The following is a 12,678-nucleotide window of genomic DNA, read 5'->3' as shown; positions in this document are numbered from 1 at the left end:
CCCCCACAGAAGTTCTCCCTGACTTCTCTATCAAACAATTACTTATATGAAATGATATGACACTTTTATCAAGCATATTTTTCTGACTTTTGCTAAATTTTTTAATATTTTCCCTGGCCTTTTAGGTCGCTGAGAACCCTGTCATTTGACGTATGAAAGCTCCCGAATTTTAAGCAAGTGCAGGCATGTCAACCTTCAAAAAATGAAAAACCTGTAATTTACTTAAAAAACTGATAAACATGCATTTGTGTGTTTAAAAATTTTATGGGCATAAGAAAAGGATATATGTGGGGGCCATACCACTCATATTTTACAGGGCATTCCTGTATTTTTTGTTAGTATTTTCTGTCTGACTATTCTGAAGAAAAATGTCCAGTATTTTTTTAATGATACTTCCTTGAATTTATGATATTTGAAGAACATTTTAATCATTTTTTTGGTGAAATCATTCTAATTCATTAAGATTTGCTGAACCCCTCAATCTTCCATTTATTTGTTAGCAAAATTATTAATTTTTCCCCACAAAAAGCTATGTGTTCTGTATTTCTCAGTACATAGATCCCGATTTGCCATAATTTTCACTATCAAATGTGGTCAACATAGTCATACAAGGAGAAAATATGGTGATTTAATTATCTACCAGCTGTCATATGATCAAACACGTAAAAAGAAAGGCTTTCCACATGAACAGGCAGTGATGTTTCTTTTTTACATTCATAGATTTAGGCACCTTTCACCAGCATCCATACAGGTTACTGCACCTAGAGGTCCAGCTAGTGCGACACCACAAGAGCTCTCATGAAAGGGGGGTATTTTAAAGAGAAAAGGAAGTGTGACAGTGGAAAAAGCTACAAAAACTCATTGTTTCTTTTATTATTTTTTTAAGTTTTCATCTTTTTTATCTTGATGGTAACAATTGAGAAAACCTGCAATATAAAATTCATAATCTGGAAGTCTTGTACTGGTCGTGAAATATGGCATTACCTGGAAAGTTAGCAGAGTTCTGCAAATGGAAGCAGGAACTGCATTGTGCACTGTATTTGTCTCATAGGAAAAAAACAGGAATTTTTTGGGATTGCAACAGTTACCATACATAAATCCCATTTTTGCAGGACGCATTTTTCGCGATCCTGTTTTTTTAGTAATAATTTTAGCAATACCTAATAAATTTGGCAACTTTACTTGCTTTTTGGCATCATATTTGGCAACAATTACCAATTTTTTGTACTTGAAAAATCCTGATTTCCCACATTTTTGAACATGGTAAGCCTGGAAGTGCAAGGACTGAAGGAATATTTTCTTTAAGGATTTTCCATTCAAATGAAGCACGATTCGTACTTTCAGGGATTTTTCCTTCAAAATATGAAAAATCGGGAAAATATCAATAAAGCTGAAAAATGAGAAGGCTTCTGGATAAATTGGAAGCATTGACACCTATTCCATTGTATAAATTGAAGAGTCCTTATGTAATTACACTACATTGAAAGAAATTTTCTAATCGTTCATATACATGTGAAGAATAGATATGATTAAAAATATGCATTTTTTTAAAAATAAAATGGATGTTTGCAAAATAAAAATACCTACCTCACCACAATATTCTGATATAAACTCATTCTTTTGAGCCGTATCTTTGAGGAATATTCCCCATCCAGCAACATCAGATGGTGCCAACAGCAAATGCTAAAAATACATGAAAAAATATAGTTACTACTGCTGTTTATTATTCTTGTAATATCCATAAAGATTTCTAATATTGATTATAGTGATTTTTAAAAAAAAAATTAATTCTAGCTTGGATGAAGTGGTAGCATTGATTGTTTGCATCTCTCAATAAGGATCACCAAGACATTTCGGTTCAAAAACTACCTAATGTTGTTTTCGCAGTCTTACTTTGAACACTCATTTCACTTCACCCACATTTTTATATCAATAGGAAATATAAGAATGCATCCAATTTGATAACTAGTAATTAGATAAAAGCAAATCACAGTTGCACACAGTTTTTGGCTTGTGGGCTATATTTCACCAAGGCTTACTTTTGCAGGCAGTATAAGAGTAAAATTACTTCAATGTGGGCTGAATATAAATAGAAAAACATAAAATTAACCATGTTGAAGTTTGTGCCGAGGTACTTTCTGCATATTTATCATTCACCAAAACCAATAACACGTTTAGTATAGTTCTATTTATACAGTGAAACCTGCATGAAAACGAAATGTCAAGAGACACATAATATTCAGTTTCAGAAAAATTCCCATTTCATAACAGTGCAAATTGAAGCACTAATCAATGAATAGATTATATTTTGATTCTGATTTGGATTAGTTTGATGAATTTAAATGAAACAAAGGAAAAATTTCTTATCATTGTATATGTATGTAAACTATGTAAAAATTAGAGATTTAAAATTCTAGAGAACAATCTTTCAGAGAATATGCTCATGAAGGAGAATATTCAAGAATATTCTCTGGTAGGACTAATATTATAAATAACAAGAATATTCTTATAAGTTCTTGATGAGAATATTCTCCTGTTATTTATAGTATAGTTACATATAATATCCTTGAGAATATTCTCTGGTAGGACTACTTTTATAAATTACTGGGGAATATTCTTATAGAAAATAATAAGAATTATTATTATTATTAACAATAGTCCTTTCAGAGAATATTCTTGATGAGAATATGCTTCAGATACCGAAATCTTTCCAGAGAGTATTATCAAGAATATATGTAATAACATGTATTATAATAAATAATCTTGATAAATAACTTGAGAATAATTATTATTTTTGATAAGAATATTCTCTAGTAATTTATAATAGTAGTCCTTCGAGAGAATATTCTCTGTCCCCATCTTTCTTCCCGTCCAAAAGAAGATGGGAATATTGAAGTTTGTAGACCACAATATTAAAGTTTGAAAGCAAGAAAATTAAACCAGCAGGGCTGATTTGCACAACTTTCAAAGAAATACGAGTGATACAGAATTTAAGTGTATGTGCATTGAAGAAAACATCAGTTCTGTTTCTTCTTAGAATGAAGGTGATTGTATAACAATATCTTCCTTTATCAATCAACTCTGATTTAATTTATTTTGTTTTGAGAACTTATTTCTGAAAATTTATCTAATTTTAAAATAATTTTTTAAGGTTTTAATCTAAAGGTTTCTAAAATCTTTACATAACCAAACTTTTAAAAATTCTCATCATGACTTGGAGAATATTCTCGAACTAAATAAGTTGTCGTTGGGGGTGATTATACCAAAAATTGTTTTGTTGTAAAATGTTTCACACAATGAAAACTGATTTATATTTCACAATATAAACAAATTAGTAAAAAAAAAATTTAAATTATTTAAAAGAAAAATGAATATTCTCGATTATTCCCTAATTTTTACATCCAGGCGATGTAAAAATTGGGGCATCTCACCTCACATCTCTAGTAAAAATCGAAGAAAAAATTTAACAAAATATATTCAAGCAAAAAAAGAGATGAAAACTTTGAAAATATCCTGTGTGAGGTTTGACTCGAGTGCTAAAAAGAAATTCAAACTTTGCATCTACTCACAAGTGAGGCCATCTTCATAAAATCGAACATTTGGACTGAAGTCTCTGAAGACTTCTCAACCAACTGAAGACTTTCGAACAAATTTTCATCTGCTGAGTGAAAGACTGTCTTATTGAGCTAAGGGACTGTTGTAGGTTAGAGTTTTCCCCCTCCAAACACTTTACTAAATTGATAATATATTTCCTAGCATTGTAAACTAATGTTAATAGTGAAGCATTATGGAAAAACTTAGCCTTCCCCCCCCCCCCACAAAGCAGAATATGCCGAAAACTGACATACGTGTCGCAGAACAATTAATGCTGTTGCAGAAAAATCTGGAAGAATTCTAAGTGTAGAAAACAACATACACCATTATGGGAATTTTTGCTGCAGAACCTTTCCAGTCAGCTGAAAGACTTGTTGCAGACCAATGCAAAACATTCTGCTTTGGGGCTAAGACCCATTCTACAGTTCCTTAACCTCACAAAATAGTATTTCACTGAAGAACAGCCATAAAAACCTGATTAGTGATTTTCAACTGTTAAATTCACAACCGCTTATTCCATTAAATGTTCAAACTTCCATTCCATTAAATGTTAAAAACTTCAAAAATGCATTAGAATTTTGATCGTTCAAACTCAAAAAGAGTGACATCAAAGTCTCAAAGAACAAAGGCAATGATGACCCTCAGACAAAAATATATAATGTATACCATCACAGTAATAATAAAACAGCAAGCTCACTTTTCTTAGGCCCCTTTGTACGCTGACATTTCTGCATGATATATTTCGCACATCAAACTGGTCTGTAAAATCATACAAAAGAAAATTCTATGTTCAAAACAAATGTTATAAAATAATGTTCATACTAACTTCTTCCAACTGGAACAAGTATGTTGTCTCTGGAGGCACATTACTATACCATTTCCTCCATGCCAAAAAGAAATTTTGAAACTATAATGGAGTCTTAAAAAAACTAATCATACCAGACCCACAAGTTTGACACAAATCTGGATCACATTCCCTCACAGCCAAGTAACATGGACACTGCTTAGTATTACACTGGGCCTTGCATCTACAGCCAGGAAATCTCTGTTGACCTGAAAAATGTACAGAAACAAAATTATGTGACTAATTTTGATTCACTAACGATGCACTGAAATTAATTAAATTAATTGATATTTTTCATAATCAATATATTTTGCATTAAAAAAACAGTGTGGATGATATTCAGCAAAATTAATCTAATTTCAGTTCCTACATGTTTAATAAATTAATGACAGAGTGTCTGGCACGTATACCCAAAGGACGATTTAGTAATTTTTCCTCGACTTATTTGGCAACACGAATCATTTATATGTTAATCAATGAACCCTGGACGGATTATATGGTCCCTTGGGTAAAATTGAGGAATGTAATATAGTGGATCCCATTTATAGCGTTTTTCGAAAAACTATCGTGAAGAAAAGTTGTAAGAGGAAAAGCTCTTCAAACGGGAAATATGGGCGAGTATTAGTGAGAGTTGGGACGACGAAAATGAGTCATACCAAGGGGAAAAATGTTCTTTGTGAAAACCTTATAAGCAGGATCTACTGTATGTGTTAGTATCTGTGTTAATTGTATTGTCTTTGAGTTAATTCAATTTCATTTATCTGGTGATTTTGGATATTTAATACTTATTATTTAGCAACTTTAACCATTTAACTACGGTTATTTGGTAGAATAGCTCTTTTGCCTCTCAACATTTTGTCAGGATTATGTGTAATGAAGATCAATGATAGAAACCATAACTTTTTCTGTTGCTCGCTGCAATGACTTTTTTTTTCGGAATGGAAACTAACTCATATTTGCTCCTTCTGAAAACCAGAAAAAGTTACTTTCAGCCGACCACCACTTCACACATAAGCAGATGCAAGTTCCTCAAATGGGGAAGGGGGGAACTGATGTTCCATCTATCCGTAGGTGGATATGGCGGAAGAGGGCAATCACCGCTTCCAATTCAGTGATAAAAAACAATTATTTCCATCACTCCCCCTCTACATTAGGGATCATTTTCACGACGTTAATCCCAATATGAGGCCATGATTTCATGCTTTAAAATTGAGCATAAGAACTTGCCAGCGTAAAATCTGAAAATTGATTTATAAAAGAACCTGCAGCTTTTCTTGTTTAGTGACCTTTTTTCCCTTATTTTGTGACTTTTCCATGATGGTACTCTGAGTTATATTGTTGGGTGATTACTACAACTTGGTAACTCATTTTCAGACAGTATGAAGAGAGAGAGAGCGTGTGCGTGTGTGTTCAAGCACTCACTTTATCTTCTTTCAAAGGTTCCCCCTAAGTATGTAGAACTCATCCCCAGGTAATGAGCAGTACGTGCACGGTATATTTATTGTAGTGCAGAATGAATTGCTGCTTTTGTATACAGTGACAAATTTTAGAGACTACTACCACTGATTCAACCCTTAAACTGTTCCCATTGCATTTGTGTGTGATGGCATTAGTGGCCAGCTCAATCATCCCCGATGATTTTAATTGCTGTTTTTGAATGAAATTCTTAGAATAGCATATAAATCATGTAAGAAAATATATGGGTTTCCCCTTTTATTAAATCTCTATTTTGTGGCAGGTATGCTTGTACTCCCCATTAAAAAGTCTCGCCACAGAGAGCAACAAGCCAACAATGATACAATTATTCAATCAATGAACTTCACTCATAGTTTGAAAAATTGATGACATGGCAACACTATAACAAGCATTACACACAAACAAGCTTCACAATAGGTTCACAACACATACACACACATTCCCAGCATGGCGCAAGTCTTCGACCATCTTTCCTTTCTTTTCTATCAAACTGAGCACAACTCAGGTCTATAGCCATGTATGGACAATTTACTACCTAGTGAGTTGTGCCGGAAGTGTGTCTCCCCAGCACGACTCAACCCACTCGGGTGAAAGGCTTATATCCCGGGAGGGACAGAGCCTGGGTCGTGTCTGGTCTGTCGGAAGTGTGAGTTTGTACTTAACTGTCTGAATGAGTATCTAGTGTTGTCTGATTTTTCAGTGCTGACATCTATATTTTGTGAGTGAAGTGTAATGATTGAATTATTTTTGTACCGTTTGTAGGTCTGTTGCTCTCTGTGGCAAGACTTTCTTTGACCACCTGCTCAAATATCTCAAAGAGCGGACTATGATTTGGCTAGGAGGAGTTCTTGTACTGTGTGTGTTCCCCCACTCTTTTCACTTTTATTTGATCCAACCAACGTCTGAATTTGATTGCCATCTATGTTTCAAAAAATAAAACTGAAAAAAAAAATGTATTTTTGCTTGCGCAGAGAGAGATGAGCATATCTCAGACTATTTGCGCACCCAAATGGTTAAAGGCTCAGCCAGGTGAAAAAGTCTGATTTTGGAATGCAAAAAAATATGCACTAGTTTTGAATAAATATGCTAATTAAATATCCAATCGGTTCAAACCACCAAGAAATTTTAACAAATAATTAAAATAATTGGCCCAAAGATATATGACTTAGTTTAGAATAAACCAAACTCTCACATTCAGCATCGCAGTGACAAAACTTCTCACAGAAGTTCTGAGCCATGACACAGGGGCAAGTATGATCGCAGCTATGGCCAGGGTGATCGCAGGGCGTGTAGTTGTATACGTGATTAGATGATGAATCTTTCTTCAGCTGAATCTTGCGGCAATGCATAGACCATAACCTTTGCTTCTTCTTTTTCTTGCGAGGTGGGGTGCTGTTCAGTGCTGCTTCCTCTGGATTGAAATCAGCCAACTCCTTCTGGGCAAATGTGTATGTCTAAGAGAAATGTATAAATTTTAGAAATTTACAAACCAATAAAAATAACTTATCTATCCAATCCATCTGAGCAAAGGAAAAATATAAATATTGAACATTTCATCATGGTTTAGATCAAGTACACAACATATTCAATCCGCAGGACAGATATGCTGCATTTATGCCACTCACAGGCCAGAAATTTGTAGGTATAGGGTTGCCATGACCTAGTATTTTAGGGGACATTCCTGTAATTCTAGCCATCGCAACTTTTTTTTTCATGCAATTTATCTTTTTTTCAACATGTGTGTGTGCACGCACGCATGCTATTCTACCCGTACATCTTTCGTGAGCTGGATAGTATCTCTTGACTGGCTGCATCTGGCCAGTAAGCCAGAAGTTGTGCACCCCTGGTTTAAACCAATGTTGGTTGAGAAAGTGACAGCAATCAAAATATCATGTTAACTTTGTAAATTTGTACTCGTACGTATTCAGAAGATAAAAGATGTCACAATAGTAAATAAAAAAATTCTAAGGACAAGAGTGGTTTCAAAGGACATAGGACCGAAAACCTATCACTGTTCCAAAAATATTTTCACTATGTCAATCAAATTCAAAAAAACATCTGTTATACATAAATAAGAATACACAATTACTTGAGCACAAGTCTTCCCTTTGATGAGCTGGGAAATAGCACAATAGTTACTGTAGAATACTTTCCACAGGACTCTGAACAGAGATTGTTCAGCGCCAGTCCAAGTTGTTTCCAGATCACTGAGATCGATTTTGCCTGACATACTAGAATCCAAAATGTATTTTCCAGCTGTAACAAAAAAAGAAATCATTGTTTTTCTAAGTTGCAAGAAAAGAATAGAAAGTTGAATACTGTGTCAATATAAATTAGAGATTTAAAACAACCTCTCCTCTACCCTCCCATCAATACAAAATCATGAACACTTGAGCATAACACCCCCAATTTTTAAAAAAATGCATAGCAAAAAAATCTTTTTTCCCCTCACCCTGATCAGGTATCACACGCTTTCTGGAATTGCGAACGCTGTCATTGCTGTCATCGCTGCTGGCTTCATTGCCGCTGTCAGTTGACAATTGCTTGTTCATTTTTTGCCACTCTATGAGCTCTTTCTCCTCTCTCTGCTTCTCTCTAAGTTTCTCTTGCACAGATTCCTGAGACAAATAAAACATATTTTTAGAAAATATTCATTTAATTTGAGAAGATACCTATTTTATTATGTTCATATTCACTTATGTACACCCGTAAATTTCACAACTAATCACCTAATAAATCATTGAATATTACCACATAAGTGCCACAATGCTTCTGATTTGCCCGGAAGCCTTCTGATTTTTTGCCTTATTAAAACCTTCCACGCGGAAACTATACTTTTTTCGATTTTTCATATCTGTACAGAAAAATCCCTGATAATCCTTAAATTGTACTTCATTTGAATGAAATATCCCTAAAGAAAATAGCCTACTCTTCCAGTCATCTTGCAGTTCCAGGATGACCATGATTTCTCCGGAGAAATATAGATAATTAGGATTTTGGGTATAGGAAATCAGCAATTGTCACCAAATATGATGCCAAAAGTTACAAATTATTGTTAAAATCACCAAAAAATCACCAATGGTGGGAAATGCCATGCTTCTGCAAATCGCAGTGGATTAAAATAGATTCTTCAAATAAAGTATAGGACAAATAAGTAAAATAGTCATCATTTTCGTTAATAAGATGGCAAAATAATAGTAATCCTTGATTTCAGTGAAGGGTAAAAAAATTTAAGTAGGCTTCATTGGAAATAAGGAAAAACAAGACATTTTTATTTTAACAAAATCAAGACTGAAAAATAAGGGAACATCCCAGAAAAAACAAGTCATATGGCCAATCTATGCAATACTAAAAAATAACCAATTAGCTCTTTCATTTGCATGATATTTTTTCTTGTTTCAAAACATTGTATCACATGATAAACCACAAATTTTTTTCAAGTCTGGGAATTGGCACCTATGGACCATATTGGTGGGATTTTATCTTGATGTTACACCAAATAAAAAGGAAAAACTTGAGAGTTTTTCAGAAAGCTGTGTAAACATGTTATAAGCTATAGCTTCGAGGAAAACTTAAGACTATCTTCTCCAAACTATTTTTTGGTGCGGTTAAAAGATTTATGCTTTCAGTTCAATTAAAATTAACTACTTCAAGTAACATGAGTTTGCCCATTGGCTAATTTAGTTAGTGATAAGGACCACTGTTTTAATCATGTTTTAGAAATTTTTGTGACGTTTCGGTGAGAGAAAGACAGAAGTTCAAAAAAAATTAGAGCTTGTGGTCAGAGGAAAAGTTGTCATTATACTTCTTGTTATAAGGTAATTTGATGTCTTCACTGTGTATGATAATAAATTTTAAAACATCTGGGCTTCATCTGCATTATAAGTCTTTTAAATCATTATGTTTTGATATTCACAAATGTACAATACTGCAATCGTACATTTTTTTTTTTTTTTTTTTTTTGCTGACATTAGCTGATTTTCGAAAATATTTTTATATAGAGCACAACCAATTTTTGTCAAAAAAATTTAGCCAAACTGATTGAACAATTATCATTTCACTACACAGTTCAGTGTCTTTGCAGAATAGTCAACATCTTATGCAATCAGGAGAACTTTTTCTAGCAACGGTAATGTTCTATACCACACCATTAATTGGTGCTTAACTTAAACCAGTAATTAAAAAACATAAAAGCACAAGCTAAACATATAGCGTATTCAGTCTGTCATCATTTGAAAAATAATCCCAATACATAGCAAAAATCACTACAGCAGTGTCAGACGGTAGTGGTCAGACTCCCTATGTATATTCTCGAAAGGCAATCCAATCAGAGGTGTATGCAGGATCAGCCTTTGGAAGGGACATAAAATTTTTCAATGTTTAGGTGGAATGCTGGGGCTCTGTGCCCCCTAGTGTGCATCTCTGATCCCAATATGGATTAGGAGATAGGGGCAGGGCAAACAAAATTTTGCTGACAAGGGGGAAGGGGGTCAAAAATGACTAAAAATCTGATTCAACACTTGAATGGCCCCCATACACTCACAACTGTATATTGTAACATTGGAATAACAATTATTATTAGGGCTGGTCCAATGAATTTATCAACTGTCAATTGTTAATCAGAGTTAATAATTTTATGAGTTCACTCAATCAATCTGTGATTAGAATTCAATAAAAAATTTTCCTTAAAAGTATGTAAATTAGCTTTAATTACTTGGTGAAATGGATTAGATGTTTTAAATTTTTTCTATTCATAACATTTTAGATAAGTAGTCATATTTAAATATTCTTGAATCAATAATTTCATCAACTTTTTTGGGATTGTGAAATACAAGTCGATTTAACAAAAACTGAGGAGGATTTCAGTTCCAAATCTAGTTTGATTGGAGTTTTAAAAGAAAAGCTCAAAATATATTGTCCCTCTTTGAACATCAGTTTTCTGTGCTCAAATCCCCCCCCCCTCCACCCCAGTACCATTTGGGAGTGAAACTCCGCATCTCTTAGATATTTCGTACAGTTTCTAAAGGAAACAAGCAAAGTATGAAGTGTGAAAGCAGTTTCAAAATTAGTGTGACGAACATAAAATAATAAATTTTCTAAAAAAACAACCAAAAAAAAGATCCAAGTTAAGAAATTCCTAGGATATGGCAAAATATGTTCAGCATATTAAATTTGCTTCATGCGAGTGGCCAGAATTTCTTAGTCTATTTCTATATTTGTTCACATCTAGAAAATAGGTACTTGAAAAATGAATGGAATATATTTTTATAGCATCAGTAAATATTATATAGTCACCAATACTATGTTATGAATGGTTAGTATTCAAAAGCATTTGATTAATTGATTAAAATTTTGATTAACCAGTTTAAAGTATTAATCGCTTCCCAGCCCTAATAATTATATAATACAAACCAATGTAGAAAGTGATAACTGAATGCAAAAACTGCTCTACATTTGATAACGAAAAAAATCCAGCTTACTATATGAAGATAGCACTTGAATCCACATGGAGTTGTGCTTGGCTTCATGTCACACATTTTATGCTTGAATTTACTCGGCGATGGGTGATTCACTGAATACAGATTATACAGAAAATAGTATCAGCAGACAGAGAAAAAATAAATCAATATAAGTTACTGTGATAAAATAGAGATACAACCGACATTTGTAAAATGAGGATCATTTGTTTCATGAAAAATGGACATTATATTCACTTGAATTTAAAGTTAGACAAAAAAGCCGTCTGGCAGTCGAGTGGTTAGAGAGCTAGTCTCTCACTGTGCAGGTCTGGGTTTGAATCCCGGTTCAGGAATGGATGTTTGCTAACACTAACAAATTCCCTGGACAGATCATGCTGATCACCTTGGGAATATGTGAGGATCACGTTTATTTATTTTTATTCATTTTTATTTATTATATTTATTTATTTAGATAACTTTTTAAGCTAATTCCATATTTGTCTGGAATAAAAAAAAATTATATATTATTCATTTTGTTATATAATTTAAACAGTTGTAATGAAAATGCATCATTTATAAAACCCATAATAAAATTGTAATAATTAACTGCATGCAACCACTTATGTAACTAATTCTTATCAAAAATAAAAATTAAACGCAATATCGGCAAACACAAACACAGATTTGGTTCATTTCTTTGCAAAAGGGTCAGGGCAGAGTTGAATTTGGACACTGTATTAGATTGAATTATTTTTATAGATAGTTATATTGGATCAAAATAATTATAGAATGAAGAGGCAAATCCTAGGGATTTATCAAATATAATGGAATGATCACAATATAGTGCATGGTCGTAAAAACAAATATAGACTGCATATATTTTTAACAAGCCTTAGCTTCTAATAAGGAGAAATTTGAATCACAAGAAAATAAAGTCGAGCTTGGATTAGCAAAGCTGCACGAGAACTTCATAATCCAGGCATATATCCTTCATAAAAACATTCACATATAATATTTGTTTTATCTAATACACGATAAATACTCTAGTTTAATAAATGAAATTCAGTGTTTCTCACCTATAACCCGAGACAAAAGTTAATTCACGAAGATGGGAAAGGTAGTCCTCAGGCAGATTTAAAAATTAAATTATAATTAAAATGAAAATTATTCCCATATGTCACAAATATTAGCGATATTCACATAGGTTTGAATAAAAAAATGTCGTACCCATACACTGTAAGTCAGTGGTTCTCAAAGTGTATATATCACCAACCTTTATCAGAGGCGAGATTGAATAATGATATA

The 12,678-nt window shown here is 33.1% G+C and overlaps 1 protein-coding gene across 1 annotated transcript in view; it reads right to left on the bottom strand.

Moving 5' to 3' along the window:
- Positions 1 to 12,678, bottom strand: part of E(z) (histone-lysine N-methyltransferase E(z)) — a 42,963-nt gene that overhangs the window by 17,309 nt on the left and 12,976 nt on the right. The window contains exons 8-14 of the mRNA XM_089246056.1: positions 11,395 to 11,486; positions 8,367 to 8,532; positions 8,004 to 8,170; positions 7,107 to 7,368; positions 4,534 to 4,647; positions 4,292 to 4,353; positions 1,588 to 1,683 (exon numbers count right to left, since the gene is read on the bottom strand). Of these exons, the coding sequence (XP_089102182.1) occupies positions 1,588 to 1,683; positions 4,292 to 4,353; positions 4,534 to 4,647; positions 7,107 to 7,368; positions 8,004 to 8,170; positions 8,367 to 8,532; positions 11,395 to 11,486 (959 nt within the window). The remainder of the gene's footprint in view (positions 1 to 1,587; positions 1,684 to 4,291; positions 4,354 to 4,533; positions 4,648 to 7,106; positions 7,369 to 8,003; positions 8,171 to 8,366; positions 8,533 to 11,394; positions 11,487 to 12,678) is intronic.

This window comes from Pholcus phalangioides, unplaced genomic scaffold (assembly GCF_987345545.1).
Source record: "Pholcus phalangioides strain wild (caught in Gottingen) unplaced genomic scaffold, Ppha-v1.0 ptg000016l_1, whole genome shotgun sequence".
Lineage (NCBI taxonomy): Eukaryota > Metazoa > Arthropoda > Arachnida > Araneae > Pholcidae > Pholcus > Pholcus phalangioides.
Note: the sequence above shows the minus strand (reverse complement) of the source record. Positions and strands in the feature narration are given on the sequence as shown.